The 20318-nt window shown below is 50.8% G+C and overlaps 1 protein-coding gene across 34 annotated transcripts in view; it reads left to right on the top strand.

Moving 5' to 3' along the window:
• Positions 1-20318, top strand: part of CAMK2G (calcium/calmodulin dependent protein kinase II gamma) — a 52961-nt gene that overhangs the window by 28687 nt on the left and 3956 nt on the right. For 3 of the 34 annotated variants that reach the window (XM_074374235.1, XM_074374225.1, XM_074374226.1), the window contains 9 exons: positions 115-157; positions 2656-2718; positions 4461-4504; positions 13463-13531; positions 14732-14776; positions 16178-16226; positions 17449-17562; positions 19592-19667; positions 19988-20082. In XM_074374235.1, the coding sequence (XP_074230336.1) occupies positions 115-157; positions 2656-2718; positions 4461-4504; positions 13463-13531; positions 14732-14776; positions 16178-16226; positions 17449-17562; positions 19592-19667; positions 19988-20082 (598 nt within the window). Of the gene's footprint in view, positions 1-114; positions 158-2655; positions 2719-4460; positions 4505-11345; positions 11379-13462; positions 13532-14731; positions 14777-16177; positions 16227-17448; positions 17563-19591; positions 19668-19987; positions 20091-20318 lie in introns of all 34 variants that reach the window. The other 31 variants (XM_074374229.1, XM_074374230.1, XM_074374227.1 and 28 more) reach the window with 18 other exon arrangements.

The raw sequence follows: 20318 nt of genomic DNA, 5'->3' as shown, positions 1-20318 counted from the left end.
TTGGGGGCCCCAGAGCCCTGGTGTCTTCGGGCTGTAGCCAGCAGCTGCCTTCTGTGTGAGAACACTGCTTTTCTGGAGCCTGGTGGGATTCATGGGACTCTCTTCTTTCCCCAGGGTGCCATCCTCACGACCATGCTTGTCTCCAGGAACTTTTCAGGTATGTTTTCAGCTGTGCACTTTAATTCTGCGAGGTGAGTGGGTCAGAACAAGCTGTTGCCATACCACGCCATCCTGGTCCCGGGTGTCTCGGGCAACACCTTGACCAAGATGATAAGGATCCTGTTTGGAGAGGCTGCTGCAGCTGAGTCTTATAACCTGAAATTCTGGGGGGCTTTACTTGGGCTTGTGTTTGTGAACTCTGTTCCTTAGACCCTCCCAAGGAGTAGCCTGCCCCGCCTCCCATTTACCTTGTCCACGGGATTCTTATTTAGTTCTCTGAAGACTCTCAGCACTTAAGATTTTAGCCAGTCTCTAGGGCACGGGAGGATGTGCTGGGGAAGAGAAAGAGATGTAGTGAGTCTTCCAAGTCATCACCATTAATTTGCTGCCTGGGACGGTCTCTACTTTGTTGTGTCCAAGTAGAGATGACTAATAGAAATTATTCCAGATATTTAAACCCTTACAGCAACTGTGCTTAAAATATTCTCTGTGATACCAGCTGTAACAGTGAAGAAATAGAGACCAGGAGGATGGAGGAAAGGAACTTGCTTAAATTTGTGTGAGGAATTGGGAGAGTTCGGACCCAATAATATGTAAATCACACTTGACATTTCTTTTTAAGATGCAAGACACTCCACGTCCCCCCAACCCCCACCCTCGTCATTGTTTGCCCTCAACTGGGAAGCACAGTGGCTTTTCTGTGGTGAAAAGACTAATGACAGGACTTAACTGAAAACAGAAAGGTCTCTTGCTGGCTTGCCTTTTCCTGTGGTCTTCCCTCCCCCTAACCCCCAGCGCTACTGTTTTGAAGACCCCCTCTCTTATTCCCATAACCAGACCCCCTCCCTTGCTTTCCTTCTGCATTGCCATGGAGCGGGGGTTGTGTAGGGGCTCAGGTGTAGGGGCTCAGCAACCTGGGCAGAGGTTGCTCCCTTGAGTTGAGTTCCCAGGCTCGGCTGTGCTGGTTCCCGGTAACCTACAGCCCTGGCTCTGGGGATGCTGATGGGCAGGAAAACCTGGGGCTTCATGAGCTCTAGCCGGAGTGAGAGCCACTGGGCCCTGGAGGGTCAGGACTGGAGAGTGTGCTGGGAGAGTGTCCCCCCCAGGCCTATCCCCTGTGACCCTTGCTGGGGCTCGATCTTGTGTCGTGGGTACCCACGAGGGGAAGGCTGTGGGTTCTGGATCCACCTTAGAAATGGGAACAGGAGGGCACAGCTGGCCGCCTCCAGCAGAGATGGAGCTGTAGTCCCACATCATGCTTCTGGTCCTCTCATTACTTGCAGCTTCTAGTTTCTGGGTTTAAGAAACCTTTCTAGAGGATGGCCAAGGGCAGTTCTGTGCTGACCCTAGACTGGTGACCTGTTCTGTCTCCAGGTGGAAGAGATGTGAAAACAGGCTGCTAGGAAATCAATAGCATGTGCCCTGTCTTGTGGCTTTGGGCCTGCGCATCAGCCTCTCAAGGTGTCCTGGTTTCAAGAACTCAGTCTCTCTTAGGACAAAGCACTGATCCCTAAAGAGCCTCCTGTCCTTGCTGCCCAGACTTTGTCTGGCCTTTGCTCTCACTTTGCCCAGGCTCAGGAGATTAAAAAAAAAAAATGCTTCAAGCATTTTAGGGTGACCTCTTCTGCCCTGGTTCTCGGACAGGTGAGGACAGAGCGTGTCTCCAGGAGCTTCTGCAGACAGAGGTGTCTACAAGTATAATCAAGAAGGAAGGGCACTTGGGTGCTTCTTTAGGGATGAGCTAGGCTATTTTCTGAGTGGTCCCAAGTAGAGGGTTCAGCTTATCCCTGGACTCTAGCAGATTGGCTGACAGTAAAATCAAGGCTTCTAGAATATATTGCTTTAGCAGCCTTTGTTTTCTTCCCGGGGGCTTGTTTCTTCGACATCTTCACCCTCGGACACTGTGAAATACAGCCTTTCCTGGCTGCCTACCTTGAAGAGGGAAAGTGCCCTGCGTCTCTGGGGAGCCGGGGCTGTGGAGCATCAGTGAGCTAGCTGCACACGTCCATGGACCCGCCCAGGGCCCGCAGTGCCAGTCTCTACTGTTTGGAATGTGGCCGGAGGAAAGGGCTGCTCTCTGCTCCTGGCTCTCTGAAAACGTCCTCCTTTAGGTCCCCTCGGGAGGAAGGGCTGCAAGTGAGACTGTTTCCTCGCAGCCTTAAGCTAGGGCCGGGCTATCTCAGGAAGGACACCGCCTCTCACCACGTCAGGCTTTGACCTGCAGACCCTCACGTGAGGTGGTCGCGGGACAGGTGGAGCCGCGGGATTCGCGGTCCTCTCAGGTCCCCAGACTGCTGCAGGGCTGGCCGCACCTGCTCATCAGCCTGCCCCCGGCGCCTCCGCTCCCCCAGCTCGGCTGGCTTGGCCACGCCGCCCGGACCCCGCTGTGCGTGGCGGCCAGCGGGTTCCCGCGCCTCGCGCTGGGGCATGCTCGCTGCTGACGGGCCCCCGTGGCTTTGCGGCAGCTCTGTGCACTGAGAGACTGTATCCCCTCAGTTGGCAGGCAGAGCTCCGCCCCCGCCTCGCCTGCCGCGAGCGCCGCCGGCCTGGCCGGGCAAGGTACGTGGCATGAGTCCTCCCCGACCGCCTGCCTCGGCTCCCTGCCACCCCACCAGGAGGGCCAGCATGCCGGGCCCGCTCACCAGGGAGGCGAGTCCCATGCTTGCGGGCTGAGATGGGCATGCCGGACGGACCACCTAACTTGGCATCTGCGAGCGCATTGGTGTTACGGAGCCCCCTAACCAGCCATGCATGCTGGGCGCTTGCCAACTCTCAGGAGGCAATAGCCTAGGGGCGTGGAGCTGGGCAGCAGGAGGCTTTCCCTCCAGACACTGCCGCTGGCCGGTGAGGCAGGCCCTAGAGACAGCCTGGGCGTGGCCGGGAGCTGCCCCATCCAGCACTAGGCTTCAGCGCTAGTGAGGACCCCACCCCCCAAGCCAGGAAGCCACGCCCCTCAAGAGTGTGAAGTCTGGCATTTGTAGGCCTCTGAAAGGCTATATAGGGTGCAGAAGTTGTGCAGACAGCCGTCCCTGGGCTTGGATCCTAGCCCTGCCACACCCTGAGGAAGTCACATTAGCTCTCCCAGCCTTGGATTCCTCCTCTCTCCAGTGGTGCTAATAACATGGTGACAATTAACATCATATATGTCAAAGGCTGTCAACCCTGCCTGTACCAGAAAACTTGTTTTTAAAAAAAAAATCCTGATGCCGGGACCCCCCCGCCCCCACCCCAGACAAATAAAATCAGATTCCCTAGGGCATGGGATAGGCTTAAGCATTTTTTTTTCAACTCCTCTAGTGATTCTAGTGGGCAGTCAGAGTTGAGAACTTGGATGTATGTAGAGCACTTAATATAGTAGGTGGTCAGACATAGTAGTAAACATGTAAACAAAACAAGTTTCACATCACCCCAGCATAAACTGGAGATAGGACCAAAGGCCATTTTTGGAGCACAGAATTCTTGTGATGGAAGGACCCTTATTTTCACAGTTGAACCAAGATGCAAAGAGCAAAGTCTAGGTGGATCAGACAATTGGGATTACATCTCCCTGGAATCTCCCATCTACCATCTGCTACCTTCCTGTGGCCTTTGTGTCCAGTAGGCATCACCAGCCTTCCTAGGGGGGGCTCATCAGCCTTGAGCATCACTTTATGCCTGGCTAGAGTCTGGCCTTGTTGTTCTGCCCAGTCCTTTCTGCTCAGTGGGTCCAGAGAGTAAACACTGAGGAGAGCGTGGCAGTGAAGACCTGCCCAGTCAAGGCTTCAACCCCCTGGCAAAACCCTCCTGTAGGTGGTCCTGGTCCCTGTGTCTGTGTCTGTCTGTCCTCACGTCTGGTCTCCTCCGTGAACTGTGACACTCTTGTTTCTTGAGAACACTCAGGAGATGTCTTGCATCCTTGCAGCTTGGCCATCCTGAGAATCTCCATGGCCTCTAGGGCGGAGCCTTCATCTTTCACCTGGCACTCTGCTTCCAGGCCTTGGTGGAAGCTCTTGAAGGCAGAGTTCCAAGTGGCCCAGGCAGCTCCAGTATTGAATGTGGTTTCTCCTCCTAAGTGCAGAGTGTCCCTGTTTCTGCTGAGCCCTCTTCCATGGCAGAGGAGATCCTGGGGTGCCACCCTGAGGGTCTGAAGCTGCCTGAGATGCCCTTCTTGCTTTGGGGCACCAGGAAGAGCTGCTTCTAGGAGTTTCAGGAGACTCTTGGCCCCCTTGTCAGACACATCAGTCTTTGCGGATCCAGCTGCCAGACTTCATGATGGGGAGGGTCCAATGCAGGAGACTTGATTTTCCTCTTTGTTTTCACAGCTGCCAAAAGCCTGTTGAACAAGAAGTCAGACGGTGGTGTCAAGGTAGGTGTCTCCACTCCCTCAGCCCGAGACTGGCCTCTCTCTTCCAACAGCCACTTTTGGGAATTCTTGGCCCCTTGTTCCCCCTTTCCCCAGGAACCTTCCTGTCCTTGCTTTTCTGCTTTAAACCAGAAACCTCTGTGCTCAGAACAGCAGGTTCCACTGGCCTCAGAGGGCAGAGAGATACTTGTTTCTCTTGACCCTAGCTTGATTGGAAAGATTCAGGGGAAGTGACCCAAATTATAGTTTACTAGAGCTGAATCCTGAACTTGACTTCCAGACTCAGGCCTCATCTCCAGGACTTGACTCTCTGGGTTTTTTAGGTCATTTGCTTAATCTTTCTCTTTCTCTTTTTTTTTTTTTTTTTTTTTTTTTTTTGTTAAAGCACAAACCCTTTTAGTCAAATAAAAGCAAAGTTTGCCTGGTTGACTCAGGGTACAGGGCTTGGAACCTGAAGCCACTATCCTTTTGTTCTTTTCCCTGTCTCCAAAGCACTGCCAGAACCCAGCTTAGATGCCACTCAGGGAAAACATCTTAGGCTTTCTCGAGGTATAGCTGCCTCAGAAACAGGTGAGGGACATGGCATATCACAGTGCGTGTCTGTCTGGTGAGAGAACTTTTCTTGGGGAATCAGGGCAAGAGGAGGAAATAGGGGCCCATAGCCACCAGCAGGAAGCCCTAGTGGGAGCGGCTTTGTGGGGGCAGAAAGGAGCCCTGGGGCTGGGGCATTGAATAGGAGTTCATTCTATCTAGGGAAGCCTATCAATTTATACCATAGAGAATTTCAAAGGCAGAATTATGCAAACCTTTAAATTCCAAAAGAAGTTTAAATTATGCTTTTCCCCAGGATCACATCTTATGTCCCCAGCTGAAATATACCTGTGTGCCCCATTCCCCACGTCCTTCCTCTTTCTCTCATTCTCTGCATGCCTGCTTCTGTGTACTGCTGCCCTAAGGAGGGGAGCTTGGGCTCTGCACACACTTGCTGACATGGAGCTGGAATTGAATGGCAGCCCCCCAGTTACAGGGTGTGAGCTAAGCTGGTGGAGCCAAGCTAGGAAGAAGTGGCAGATTTAGTTAGAGATTTTGCCTATTTCTAGCTGGGGAAGAAACTAGACTCAATCTTGACAAAGTATTAAGTGCCTCTGAGAGGCCCAGTGCTGGGGGCACACAAGAGGTGTAAGAGGAGATGCAGGTTCCACCCAGCCTCAGGTAGTCGCAGGGTTAATTGAAGAGGAAAACGGACACACCTGGAGTCAGCTAAGCACTGGTGCTGGACCCTACGTGGGTTGGTTCAGTCCAAGAAGCTTCTGGGGAAAAACGTACTGGAGAAAGTTTAAAGGGTGTAGGAAGACTGGACCCTGTAGGACCCAACGGGATCGGAGGCGAGGACGGGGTAGGGAGACACGCTTTTGTTTTTTATTTTGTACACATGTGTTTTCTTTAAAATGAGAATGTATTACTTCTGTAATTTAAAAACAACAAAAAATATTTTCATAGTTTCTATCATACATATCGATGTTCTCTGCCCAAGTGGACCATGGGGTGTGTGATAGAGGGTTATAAAAAAAATACAGCTGCATTGGTCTGGTTGGGCAGAGGAATTGGAGGCTTGTGGATCAGATCACGGGAAACACCATAGGCTACTGAGTGGGGAAGAGCAATGTTTTTGAAAGACTTAGCTAAGCGTGTTAGGACAAATAGAAGAGGATAGGAAATAGGTATGGAGTATCAACTAGGATTTATTATAATCTGGGTGTAGGGTGAAGAAAATGTGATTAGAAATAGAAAGGATTAATATTCAAAATAACCCAGAGGAGCTTAGATCAGTCAGAACAGGGACTGCCTGTGGGTCACTGGTCCTGCTGTACCTGTGAGTGCTGGGCTCTGATTAGACATTAGCTCTGGTTAGAGGTGTGTCAAAGGAAGTTCACACTGGATATGGGGGATTAAAAAAGGATCCATTAAAGATAATGTCAAAGTTCCTTGACTATTAAAAGAAATGGTGGTATCTTTGCTAGAAATGGGAGTAATTGTGAAGAAATACCCGTTTTGGTGGGAAAAGAAGTTTTGTTTTGACCACACTGAGACTGAGAGGTGGGGGTCTGGGTGGAGAGGTCTTTAAAGGTGCTGGGAGATACCTAGTGTAGCCTCGGGAGGTCAGTGCTGGATGTGGGATTGGGGACTCTCAGTGAGTGAATTTCATGAGTCCACTCACTCAGCCAGTCTGCGTGTCAGGAGCTGGGAAGGCAACAACGTAACCCACTCTTTAAAGTGTTCACAGTGGGGGACAAGGAGACCACCAGTTCTGGGAAGGTCTGTGAAGGAGATGATGCAGGGCAGGCGCTGGGGGAGCAGAGAGACCAGCATCTGAGCCAGAACAGGAAGTTTTCCTCAAGGAGATGACTTCTGATCTGAGTTTGAAGTACTAGTTGGATTTTGCGGGTTAAGGAGGGGAGAGGAGGGGGAAGGATACTCCAGGCTGTAGCCCATGTGAAGGTAACACACGTTTGAAGCAGCATAATGTTTCTGGGAACTCGAGTAGCTTCTGTATCGTGGAAGCAAAGAGTGACTGCACAAAACAGGACCTGACGTAAAGCAGTGACAACTAAGATGGTGGTGAGAAGATGGATAAAGGTGTCATTAAGGAATAGGATTCTAGCTGAACTTTCTAGGTACTGGCCTTGAGGATGAGTCAGGCACAGCCATGTAAGACTAGCCTAAGGAGCTAGTTAAAATACACAGATTCCGGGGTCCAACCTGGAATTCAGATTCAGGAAGCCTTGGGTGGGAGGCAGAACCTGAATTTTAATAATTCTCCTCTTCCTCCATGTGAATCCAAAGCACAGGAAAATTTAAAAGTCCAGGAAAGGCACAGTTTCGGGGTTATGATATTAAGGGAATTCCTGACCCAGGAATCAGCAAGGGAAATGGAGGAAGAACAGAGGTGTGCAACCATGTCATGTAGGCACACAGAATCAATAAATAAATCACTTTAAATGAGAACATAGGTGGGGAACCTAGCCCAGTGTCTGACTCTGATATGTGCTTTGTAAATGAGTTTCATGCTTGAGAAAAGACTTGAAAGATAGTGGTGAGACCAGAGGCTAAGATGCAAGTATGTAAGGGGGAATGACCAACCAAAATTAAAAGGCCAACAGTAGACAGGTTGGGGAAGGTATTCATAGCAGGTGTGATGGGAGGAGTTCATATTATTTTTATACAAAAGAACTTTATCTAATAATATCCCCTAAAACTCAGCAGATAAATGGTCAGAGAAGATGCAGTGACAGTCTGAAAAGAGGAAGTAGGACAGGTTAACTAGTGTGGATGTTTAGCCCCATTGGTATCAGAAATGCAGGTTGAAATGAGGTGCCATTTGTTGACTCTTCAGTTCATGACAGTGGTGTAAATTGGAGTGACCCCTCCTAAGCAGGCTGTGTGTCAAAAACTGTCAAAATGTTCCCCCTTTTTTTTTTTAACCCTTTAGTTTGAACTTCTGGGAATTTGTCCTAGAGGAATCATTCAAAATATGAAAAAACTGAAAGCAGAAAGATGTTCAACATGACATTATTTATAACTGAAAAGATGGGAAACAATTTCAGATGCCAACAAGATAATGACTAAATAATTATGGGAAATCTAATGGACCATTACAAAGTTATTAATTTTTATGACTATATAATGACAGAAATGCATTAAGTGGGAGAAGTGGCATATAAAGCAGTGCATACACTGTTGTCTAAATTTTGTTTAAAATAAAGTACTTGTGGATTATATTTAGTGGATAGTACGTATATAGAAAAAGAACTGGGAGAAAATTCACTGAAGTTTTAATAGTAACTTCACTAGGTGAGGGGAATTTGGGAAACTTATTTTAAACATTTTTCTGTATTTTCTACATTTTTCATTTAGACTGTGCATTACTTTGATAATCACAGTAAAAATCAAAATACTATTTATTTTCAAAAGTAAGGCATAAAAAAAGGCATAAACTTGTGTATAGCTTACAATGGTATGTTTAAATATGAGATATGAGAAAGGACTGGCAAGAGTGATAGGATTAGGGGTGTTTTCCCCCTCTTTTCTGTTCCCAAGTTGCTTGTAATGTGTGGCTCCATTCCTTTTATAATCAGGAGCAGGTATGTAACAATGGACAGCATGGTTGGATGGAAGTCCTGCGAAAGAGGAAGGGGAAGATGAGGCAAAATGTGTGGGGTTTGCCTTTCTGGGCCCTCTTGGAAGTCAAGTTGATAACCTGTGTTATCAGGGAGGCCTGTGAGGCTGCTCAGAAGATCCTGAGCTGTGAGCATCCTGGTTCTTTCTTTTAGACCTCATCCTCCTTTCCTAGCCCCCCACCCCCACTTGTTCCCCAATTCCTGCTGCTTAAAGTCCACAGGGAGGCTTCTTTGCAGCTGTCCAGGAGCTTTCACAGGATGCTCAGTATTAGCATTGGTTTGAGCAGTGAGTCTACCTTGTGCGTTTGAATTTGGGAACTTCAGGTTCTGGTTAGGTTTTGTTGAAGTTAGGTGCTAGTGACCCAGGGTCTATTGGGGAGTGAGAGCCACTTGTGGGGACAAGACTTGAGGGGCCCCTAGTTGAGGACAACTTGTGCATTCTGCTAGTCCCAGGCCAGAATGGCCATCCAGTCTTAGAGAGAGAGAGAGAGAAAAGAAAAGATAAACAGAGAAAAGGAAAGATAAAGAAGGGAGGGAGAGAGGAAGGAAGGAAAGAATGAGAAAGAAAAGAAAGGAAAGAAAGGAAGGAAGAAAGAAAAAAAAGCAAGCAAGCAAGAAACAAAGAAATAAAAATAATTGTTATTTTTCTTAAGTACTGTTTGAAAATTTGTTTAAGTGAGGAAAGAAGGCTTGAACCTTTTTCTGGTTTAAGATTTTACTTAATTTCTAAATATAAGTGAAATACAGTTCTTAAAAAGTGATCTGGTGCTTAAACAGCGCTGCAGGATGCTGGTGGAGAAGGAGCCCAGCTATGCCTGGCTCAGGGCGAAACCCTAAAGGGATGGAGAGAGAAATTGAAAGAGGTCTGTCCACCCCTCACCCCACAGCTCTTGTATAGAAAGGATTATCTCAGGTTTTCATGCAGAACAGTTTAGGAGAAAGAGAGCCAGCCGGGAGCAAGTTGGGAACTTTCTCCCCATTGTAGAAGTGGGCAGCAGGAAGAGTCCGCCTAAGGCAAGGTCCGGGTGAAAGCGAGCTGCAAGGCCCGGTCTGTGCCCCTGCAAGTTCTGGACAAGTTAGGAACCGGGGTTCTGCTTTTGCCTGGTGAAAAGCCAGGGCCCACAACCTGGTTTACTTTAGCAAACATATCCCGCCTTTAAGGCATTTTGCCAGGCACCGTGGAGATTACCAAGACAAATAACATATGGACCTTCCTTCAAAGTGTCAACACTCTACTTGGACAAAGGGTTAAGGGTACATATGAATGTGAAGCAAGTTCCTCTTTTTTGGATAATTTGGAAGTGAAATCTCATGTTTGGGTGTACATGGAAAGGTGAAATAAAAGCCACCTGATGATGTTCAGCCTTTCTTTTTCTTTAGAGCTGATTCCAAATTGTTGACCATTCTTTCCAATACCTGTAGTCCCCTTGTTTTGAATAGAATACATTCTCAAAAATGTTTCCTAAAGTAGAATGTCAGCCTCTTGAGGGCAGAAAAATTTTACCTGTGTTCACAGTGCCTAGAATAGCCCTCAATGAGCATTTGTTGGATATCAGATGAATATGCAGTTGTCAAGTGACAGACATGTTCCAAGGGGAGTTCTGTCTCCCAGAGAGCTCTTCATAAAATTCCTAGTTACCTCTCATCTTTTATGTGTTTGTTTCGGGGTGGGGGGAGGTAATTAGGTTTGTTTGTTTGTTTGTTTGTTTGTTTACTTTTTGGAGGATGTACTGGGGATTGAACCCAGGACCTCATGCATGCTAAGCATGCGCTTTTCCACTTTGAGCTCTACCCTCCCCCACCTCTCACCTTTTAAACACAGTCTTCCGAGATACATTTTCAGTGTTCCATGTGGCCTTTATTTTTATGCTCTTGTTTCACATTTGAACGTAAAGTCCCTGAACATCTAGTCGAGGCTAAGGGATCAGTGCTTTCACAGCATTCCCGCTAGTTTACATCTTTGTGTCCATATGATCACTGTACTTTTAATCACCAGCACTCTTATTTTTCCATTTCCCACTAATTGCAAAATGCAATAAAACATTGACATCTTATAAACGAGCATGGCCATACCAATGAAGAAAGGGATGCCAAAATTTAATGTGTGTCAGATGATTTACAAAAGCTCAGCATCTTTATCTGAAAAGCAGTTCAGGGGTGCAGTGAAAAAGTCTAGGCTCAGAAGTCAAATGTTGTTAAAGCTGACGATGACCTAGAGTAGCTTTCAGTATTTATCTGAGAGCTGCTCACTCGAATTTCAGGCAGACCTAGTAATAAGAGAAAATAAACAATCCTACAGTTGAGCTAGGCTTATAAGCCCAAACCTATATATTTGTAGGAAAATGTTACTTATTCTCATAGACTTGACTTAATCTCCTTTTAAGAGGTTTTCTCTGAGCAAGGTTGAGACACCTCAGAATATGCTAAATCTCTATTTGTGAACCTGACAGTAAAGGAGTTCTTCCTCCCCCAGGGTCTGGAGAGGGTGTGTGCCTGTTGGTCTAGGTGCTGTTTTAACCCTGCCGGTGCTGGACTCCAGGTCTCCTCCTTCTGCTCTTGTCTCCTGAGGCAGAGCCCACGCTGGTGCACTAACCTGCAGCGTCTCTGTGCTTCTCTTCTTACCTCCTCTTTCCCCTTCTCTTTCCCTTTTGCTGTGGTGTGTCCAGAAAAGGAAGTCGAGTTCCAGCGTGCACCTGATGGTGAGCCTTGCCTGCCCACCCATCCGCCCGCTCCATGCTGCCTGCGCCCGCCTGCCAGCCACGCAAACCCATTCTGCCATGTGCGTGTGCTTCACTCATCCTCACTGCATGTCTGTGCCGTGTGGGCAGGTGTGGCCTGACCTGCCAGGCCGGGGCCATTGCCCAAAGTCGCCTGGAGGCCTTAAAAACAGGCATTGGAATGTGTGCTTTGGCACCCCCTGCTGCAGAGCTTGGACTGCCCCAGCAGCCCAGAGCAGGATGTGAAGCTGGCAGGGACACGGGGTCAGTGGCCTGCACAGGGGGAGACCCTCACTCACTGTGTCTCGGGAGGAGAGGCCCTGCTCACCGGGCATGAGCAGCCGTGGGCCTCTGTGTAATGTGCAGAGGAGCTGGTTGTAGGCTCACAGCTCTGAGCCTTACTCTCCTGGCCTTTAGTGCCCATTAGCAGGCTGTGCCCAATATTTCATCCTTCCTTCCCAGCCCGCAGGGGAACAGCTGAAAGCCTGCTGAGAGCGCATCTTCTTTCTCATGGGACACAGGGCACCCAGGGGAACACAGCAGCCTGAATCCTTGTGAAACCATCTATTAAAGCCAGAGGTGGGGCCACCTGGGTGACATCCCAGCCCTTTGCAGATATAGCAGGTTTTACAGGCACCCTGCAGACCTTTTCCCTTGCCAAGGTCTCTGTCTCAGCTGGGCTTTCCAAACAGGATAGCCTTCTCCAGTCAGCCCCAAACAAGTCTGTATCCGCAGAGCTAGGAGGGCTCAGCTCTTTCCTGGGGAGAATGGAAGAGAGCAGAGCTCACGTGAATTTCGATCCACATCCTGGCTACTCCTGGGACCCCTGTTCAGCCTGCAGAGTTCAGTGGAGTCTTATAGCACTTGGTGCTTGCTTGAGGTTCCATGCCTAGCCCTGGGTTTGGGGACATCTCAACCATTGACAGCAAGCTAGTGGTAGATGGCTTCAGGTCTGGTCCAAGGGGTGATAAAAGAGAACTCCAGGCAAGAAGTGGGGCAGTCTGGGTGGCTTTCCATGTGTCCTAGGAGAGAAGAAGCACGTCCTATCTGCCAGTGTGTCCTCATTTGCGCCCTGCACAGAGATGGTAGCTATGCATTTGTCTCTGCCTGTTGAAGAATTCATAGGCATCAGGCTGCTTCTCCGTGGCCACCAGCTCCCCTGGGTCTCCCAGAGAGACAGTTAGGGGATTGTAAGAGGCAGAGAATATCGGTATGACTCCCTGCCCTGGAGATCGGCCTCCTTCCTCGCCATCCTCTCCCCACCCTCCCTTGCTGTGCCAGTCCATGTAGTGCTTTGAAAGTCAAGGAGATAACCCCAGTGGTCTGCTGCTGTTAAGAATGTCGGCCTGCTGGGCAGCCTGCTCCTTCCTGGGGGCTGGGTTCTGGGACTGCTGCCACAGCCCCTATCTGGATTCTCTTTGGAGCTCTGTCCTCATTCCTGGCTGACCAAGTCTAAGATTGATCAGGCAGAAAGGCCAACAAGCACAGCCCTGTTTCTGCCCCCTGGGGTCAGTGGATGCATTTTGTACCCGAATTCCACCCCTTTCCTCTCTGGACACCATCTCCTGGGCTAGGTTTTCTTTCTCCTCTTGTTCCTCTTCATTTCAGATCAGGCTTCAGTTTGGTGTTTTAAGGGGAAGGAAATACAGGTGGCAGGTTGAAAGGGCAGCAGGAGATTGCCCATCATTAGGGGACCCAGAGTTCTGAATTTGTTATGCTTTCTTATAAACCACATTCCTTTCTCCCTGTAAAGTGAGAAGATCCTGAATTTCTTTGGGTCAAGTATGATTGTGCAGTGACATGGCATCTGGCATAAGCAGAGATTTCTGGAGAGAGGCTTTAAAACAACTCTTTGGGCTCGTCCCACCTCAAGGATGCCTCTAGGACTAGGTTTCCAGGCTCCTCTGGTCATCTCTCCAGCCATTGCTCCCATCCCAAAGTGTTATCGAGGCCATCTCAGGCCTCGCTCCTCCGGGCCAGGCCGGGGGTCAAGGGAGGTCTGGGAGTCGAACCTGAGCAGCTTTGGTGACTCTAGAGGAACTAAACCATCTGTTTTCTTGTCTCAGCCACAGAGCAACAACAAAAACAGTCTCGTAAGCCCAGCCCAAGAGCCCGCGCCCTTGCAGACGGCCATGGTACCTCCTGACTACGGCTTCTCCGCCCCCGCCCCTGGCTGCCTCCCGCTCATCCCCTTCCTCTCTTGCCCTCCCTCCCAGGCCTCCTTGGCCCTGCTCCTTTCTCGTCCCCATAGCGCAGGCTGCTTTGTGTCCTGCCCAGAGGCCCTCCCCCCTCATTGCCCGCTTGGCCCGCTCCGTCCTGCATGGCAGAACTGCTGCTGCTGCTCCTTTTGCTGTTGGGGGAAGAGTGATCAGGGCTCTCAGCTAAACCTCCCCGCCCCAGGCCGGGCCCCAGGGGGTCTGCTGTGGGGCCGGGAAGGTGAGTGGCTTATATAAGGAGAGGGCAGGAGCTTTCTGGGACCTGTACGTCAGTTCTTGGAGGCCTCCTTGTAAAATAGGCCTCTGCCTCTCCTCTGCAAAGCCATGAACCAGAAGAGGGGCTGGGGTCCCCCACCTCTGGATGGTGCTGATGTCTCTGGGTTCTTGGAGAGCCCGGGGCTGCCCATGCTGTCCGAGTTCTGTCTGGGCTCCCCGAGGGGCCCTGGGTGCTCTTGGAGCTCCGTCTGCGGTGGCTGACTAGACTGAGCCGGGAGGGAAGGGGGGGTGACTGGGAGAGAGGGAGGGCTCATCATGCCTTTCCCTCCTCCCTCCTGTGGACCCTCGTGCTGCCTGCTCTGGTGCCTTAGGGACAGGAACTCCGGGAAAGGCAGAGGGCGGGTGAAGCAGGCAGCTCTCTGGGCTCATCTTGCTGAGGGCCATCCTTGGTCTTTCTGGGAGACCTCAGTCCACTCTCCTTGTGTCCCTGCCTCTCACACACCTCTTGATGAACACTGTTGGCAGGGCCCGATCTGTGCCCGTAGCCCCCCAGCTTCTCTCATATACTTGTCCCATGGAGGAAAGAATACCAGATCCAGCAGAAGTCGGGAACAGAGGCCCATGTCCTCTAAGCTTCCCCAGTTCCTGCTTCCATTAAGTACCAGGCCTCTCCTCCTTACCAGCCAGGGCTGTCCCCTAAATCTGGGGCTTCCGGCTGTCTGGGGCTTCCAGCTGTCTGGGACCCAGCTGAGCCAGGATTTGTTGTGGGAATGGCTGGTGAGCAGGCCTCAGTGGTCATCATAGGGTCAGTGTATGAGGGTACTGGGCTAGGGGTGGGGTCCCTCAGGAAGAGCGTTAGGTCTATCCCCAGGTCAGGGGGATAATTTTCACCTTCTCTCACAGGAACCACAAACCACCGTGGTGCACAACGCTACAGATGGGATCAAGGTGAGTGGCTCCTGAGCCAGTCTCCTGCTCTTCAAGGCCAGCAGGAAACAGGTGGGCTGGGTCACGGTGTCTAAGGCCCTTGCAAATGGCAGCACTTCGAGGCCAAGGTGTTTGCAGAGCCTGGGCGGGGGCAGTGTGTGCCTGTTACCTGCTCTGTTGTCAGGAAGGGTGTTACACCTTAGTGATTCTGAGCCTCTAGAGTCAGACAGGCCCTGGGCTGCTGGACAAGTCACTGCCAGTCTACACCTCAGTTTCCTTATCTGCAAACTGGGGATAATAATAAGAGAACCTTCCTCCATGACCTTTGAAGTTTAAATGAGAGTAAACATTGGCCTGAAGAACAGAGGCCAGAGTATAATCAGACCCTCAAGCTTCCATTCTCCGTTGCCACACTCCTTTATGCCCTCAATGATCTTGTCTCCTTATTTTCACTGCCATCAGTAAATATTTATTGAGCCCAAGGCCATCCATAGCTCTGGTTTACAAGAGGTGACAAGACAAAATCCCTCTCCACAGGTATAGGAGAGGCAGGTGATAAACCAAAAACCAAATAAATAGAATAAAATCCAGGAGTGATAAGTGCTATTAAGAAAATAGTGCAAAGTAAATGGAGAGTGAATAGGGTCTTTAGTTAAGTGGTCAGGGAAGGGCCTCCCTCAGGAGGTGATACTTGAGCTAAAATGAGACAGCCAGGCAGACTGTGGGGCAGAGTGCCCTGGACAGAGGGAATGGCAGGGACAGGGGCATGGCACCTCTGTGGGACAGAGGAAATCAGAGCTAAGAGTGTAGGGGCCAGGGGGACAATGGCACGAGGCTGGTACAGTTGGAGAAGCAGGCAGGACCTGCTCTGTAGAACTGGATAGGATTTTATTCCAGCAGCAATGTGAAGCTGTTGGAGGTTCTTAGTAGGGGAGTAATAGAGTCTGATTTACACTTTGAAAAACTCTGGCCATGTTACAGGCAAGAACTTTAGGGAGGAGGCACATGTGAAAGCAGGGAGGCCAGGAAGCTATTGTCATAGTTCAGATGCCAGATGTTGGTATCTTGGACTCAGGTTGTAGCCTTTGAAGAGAAGAAGTAAGACACAGGATTTATTTTGGGGGTAGAACTGACAGATTTAATTTTTAGATTGGATAATTGTGACATTAGAGAAAAAAAGGAAAGTCAACATAAAATCAAACCTAGAAAATGACTCTAGGTTTTAGCCCAAATGCCTGGATAAATGGTACATGTGCTGAGTTGGGAAGACTCGCGAACGTGTTTGGGAATCCAGAGTTTCGTAAGAGTCTAGATGGCAAGGGTGAAACTCCTGTAGGAGCACATACTATGCTTTTGTTCTGCTTGGCTCCTCTGATTTCCAAGGGCCTGAATGTATAGAAACACGTTCTTTTTGGCCTACAGGGCTCTACAGAGAGCTGCAATACCACCACAGAAGATGAGGACCTCAAAGGTAGGTGCTGGCCCTTGGTGGGGAAGGGGCCCCAGCAGCGTCTCAGGCACCTGGGTTCCAGTGGGGCACCTGGCTTGTCCGCCCCCAGAACTGAGATTAGTGGCTCCTTAATATCCCAGGAGAAGGTTTGACATAAAAGCTGCTTTTCACGGGGTAAGATATGAGGCCCCAGTCTGATATTGCTGGGCAGGGCAAGAGACTTCTCTTCTTTGACCCCAAGTCTAAGATAGCTAAGTTAGGGCTTTTCTCGATCCCTTCTAGGCCCAGGGCTCAGAGAACTGTTCCTGTTGCTAATAATGAAGTGACATCCCAGAACAGGGACATCTTGAGTCCCTGCAGAAGTAGCCTACAGATACCATGAGCCACTAGTAGGGTCCCAGTTTTCCCAGGACTGACGTGATTCCCAGGATGTAGAACTTTGGGTTTTAACACCAGGACAGTCCTGGGCACGTTGGGATGGGTCGGTCACTCTCATCACAAAGCCTTGGTGTAAATGACAGAGTCAGAAACACATCTGACCATGTCCCAGTGGTCCTGTGAAGACCACCAGCTTAAGCTCGGGCCTGGCCAGAATGCCAGGGGGTGTGGGGAGGCATGGCAGGCCAGACCATGGGGAATCTCTGTCCTGCTCTGTGGTTCGGCCTCCCAGAATTGCTCCCTTTGCCTTCAGTAAGTGACCTTAGGCCAGGTTCTCAGAAAAGCTGGAGGAATGTTGCAGGACAGAGCTGAGAGAGCATGCCCAGGGGCAAGAAGGGAAGAACAAACCTTTGGTGATCAGGAACATAGAAAGCATAAGGCATATAAAAGTATGTAAGGCAGTAAAGAACAGTGCCTCCGGTGCTGCTGGGATTAAGATCAGATCGATTCAGTTCTGGTGATGCTGGTAGAGTAAGCGGCTCCTTCACTGCTGGGCTCTTGACCTTGTAGCCTCGCCCCCTAGGACGTCTTCCCTGGGAGCAGGGGTCCTCATACAGGCTGTTCGAAGGCTCCTCTGGAAGCCACAGTCCCAGGTCTGTGCCCTGTCCTGGGGCTCTCAGCTGGGAGGCCTCTGTTAGAGGCAGTGGCGTAGGACATGGTCCAGTGTCCACAGCAGCCCGAGGCGCCGCCTTGCCCCAGCTCTTCAGTGCCACGGGCTCGGGTCCTGTCTGGCTTGCTCGCTCACCTGCCTTGTTCTGTTTGTTTTGGCTGCTCTGCCTTGCCCTGCCCTGCCCTGGCTGGCTAGCTGCCCCGCTCCGCACTGGGAATGGCAGCTCGGTGCCTGAAGGACGGAGCTCCCGGGACAGAACAGCCCCCTCTGCAGGCATGCAGCCCCAGCCTTCTCTCTGCTCCTCAGCCAGTAAGTGTGAGGGAGGCACATTCTGGCTTCCGTCTCCCTGGCTCATCCTGAAGCCCCTCAGGGATCCACACCCCCAGCTGTCAGCCCCACCCGGCAGTCCATCTTAGTTAGCTTCAGCTCGGCCTCTGCTGGGTGGGGGAGCTGACTGGAGGTGCTGTTAAGACCAGGCAGGGGCCCTTGACACTGGGGCCCACAGACATGGGGAAGAGTGGGTGTAAGAACGTGGCATGAAGGGACGGAGTAGAAGGTCAGTGGGACGTGGAGTGGGCCTTGCCTCAGCACTGAGCTGGGAAGAAAGCCAGAGTCAGAAGTCAGGTCCAAGGTGGTGGGAGTTGGGTGGGAGGGTGAAACTGCCTTATTCAAGAAACCATCTTGGGATGTGGTGCTTCTAGAGGTTCAGCATAGTATCATATTAAGAGCTGGGGGGTGAGACAGGCCTGAGTGTAAATCCAGCTACACTGCCTTCAAAAACGTGCAAAGTAGTTTAACCATCCAGAGCTTCAGTTTCCTTATCTGCAAAGTGGGCATAAAATGGCACCTACCTCATAGCATTGTTACGAAAAATAAATGGGATGGTAGAATGTCTTGATGTGATGCTTTGCTGGGTTAACGGTAGCTTGTATTTATATTCTCGTTGTGTCTTTGTAGAGGATGCCTTTGTCTGCTTCTTTCCCTCCTACCATCTATCCTTTTTAGAGTTCCTAAACATGATCCTCTTCACCCATAGGGCCCCAGTCAGGTCCTCAGAGGGGTTTGGTGGGTTGGGGGGAGAGAGAGAGAGAGAGAGAGAGAGAGAGAGTGAGAGAGTGAGTGTGTGTGTTTGTGTGTGTGCGTGTGTGTGTGTGTGTACATACCTGCTCGCCCCTAGAAAGGGGTAGAGCTCATTGGTTCCCCTAACCTGCTGCTTACCTAGAGCTGCCCACCACCCCACCCCACCCCACCCCCGGCCCCCAATGGTGCTGATGGCTATGGAGCCCCCTCTTGCCTGTACCTTTGGCTGCACTGCCCTCTCCCAGCAGTGCCCCTTGGCTGTTGTTTTTATGCTTGCATTGGTCTTGCTCCTATGAGGAAAGGTTTGTGGCCTGGGCCAGCCTGGGGCTCCAGGCAGTGTTTGCCTCAGCTCAGTCTGAGGCCCATCCCCGTTTACCCTGGCAGTAGCCTCTGCTAATAGTGGTGCTCCCTATAAGTGAGCTGCCCTTGAGAGCAGGGTGTCACCAGCAGTCCCCTGGCTGGGGATGGGGCGGAGAAGGGGGAGGCTCTGAGGGCACCAGCTCTGCCTGCCTGTCAGTCTGAGCCTTTTCTTGGTTTTCCTGAGGGACACATCCTGGCATGAGAGCTGGTGTGAGATTTAGAGCTTTTCCAAGGCTTGTCCAGGGTAACTGGAGCCATCTCTCTGGTGAGAGCCTCCATTTAAAAAGTGTTTATAGTTTCAAGATCCTTTATCCCAGAAAAGCCCTGTGGAGGAGAGGAGCAAGGTGAAGAGAATCAAGCCTCCTCCTAGGGCTCTGTTCACCCTTTCAAGCCCTCATCCCTGGCTAGATTCTGCTCTCAGGCTGGCTGGCTGTCGCCCAGGGCTAAGTTCTGAGCCACTGAGTAAGCACTGGGGGTGGGGTGGGGGGCAGTTGAGACCTGACTGAGCTCCTTCAGGTGAGAGAAGTGGGTGGTGGAAACAGCCATATTGGGAGATGCTTTTTTGAGAGGCTGCACCTGCTAGGGGTGGGAAACAGACTGAGGGCAGAATATCACAGTGTGTCAGGCTCCTCGGCTGTTATAAATTCAAGAGTGTTTTCTGCATGCTGGTTGTTGATGGAGAGGGAGGCAAAGGCCAGAGAACCATAACTAAGACAACAGAGGGGCCGTGGAGAGAAACGTGGGCTCACTCTTCCCACAGAGGGCCTTACAAACAGAGGAGAGGGATGTCTTTGTCAAAGTGATCACAGGGGATTCTCTGAAAGATTGGGGAGGGCTTTCGGTCCCTTGGGAGGGCCCCAGTCTCACGCGAGTAAATTGCTGGATTTTTCCCCCACAGTGCGAAAACAGGAGATCGTTAAGATCACAGAACAACTGATTGAGGCCATCAACAATGGGGACTTTGAGGCCTACACGTGAGTAGAGGCTCATTCCCTTGAGACCCAAGTCACCTCTCCCAAAGTGCCTTGGGCACAGTGTCTGAGTTAAACTCCAGGCCCCTCGCCCAGGAGCCCTTCCAGGTAGACACCAGTGATGGAGCCTGCCGTGGTGTTCTGGCCGAGGGTGGAAAGGGCAGCGCTAAGCTGCTCAGCAGGCAGGGCCCTAAGATCTCAGCCATCTTGTCGGTCCTAGCCCACAACTAAGCTGCTGCAGGACAGGCGCCGCTGATCAGGAGAGAGAGGTGATTCCCATAGAAGATTGACAAGCTGTTTTTTGTTTTGTTTTGTTTCTGCAGGAAGATTTGCGATCCAGGCCTCACTTCCTTTGAGCCTGAGGCCCTCGGTAACCTCGTGGAAGGGATGGATTTCCATAAGTTTTACTTTGAGAATCGTGAGTGGGTTCGTGCTGCTGAGATACTCCTGCCTGCCCCTCACCCCTTGCCTCTGTCCCCACTTGCCTTCTCCCCTTCCCAGTTGCTCTCTCTTCCCTTCCTGGACCCACCTGCTGCACCCTGGTCTGTGTGCTTGCCTCCTTGTGCCCTGAGGACGGTCTTAAACTGGCACCTTTGAGGGCCTCCTCCAGGGCCCATGTGCCCCTCCATTCTGCAGCTGCCTCATGGCGGTGCC

This window comes from Camelus bactrianus, chromosome 11 (assembly GCF_048773025.1).
Source record: "Camelus bactrianus isolate YW-2024 breed Bactrian camel chromosome 11, ASM4877302v1, whole genome shotgun sequence".
Lineage (NCBI taxonomy): Eukaryota > Metazoa > Chordata > Mammalia > Artiodactyla > Camelidae > Camelus > Camelus bactrianus.
The sequence above is the reverse complement of the archived record's forward strand: the minus strand, read 5'-3'. Positions and strand labels throughout refer to the sequence as shown.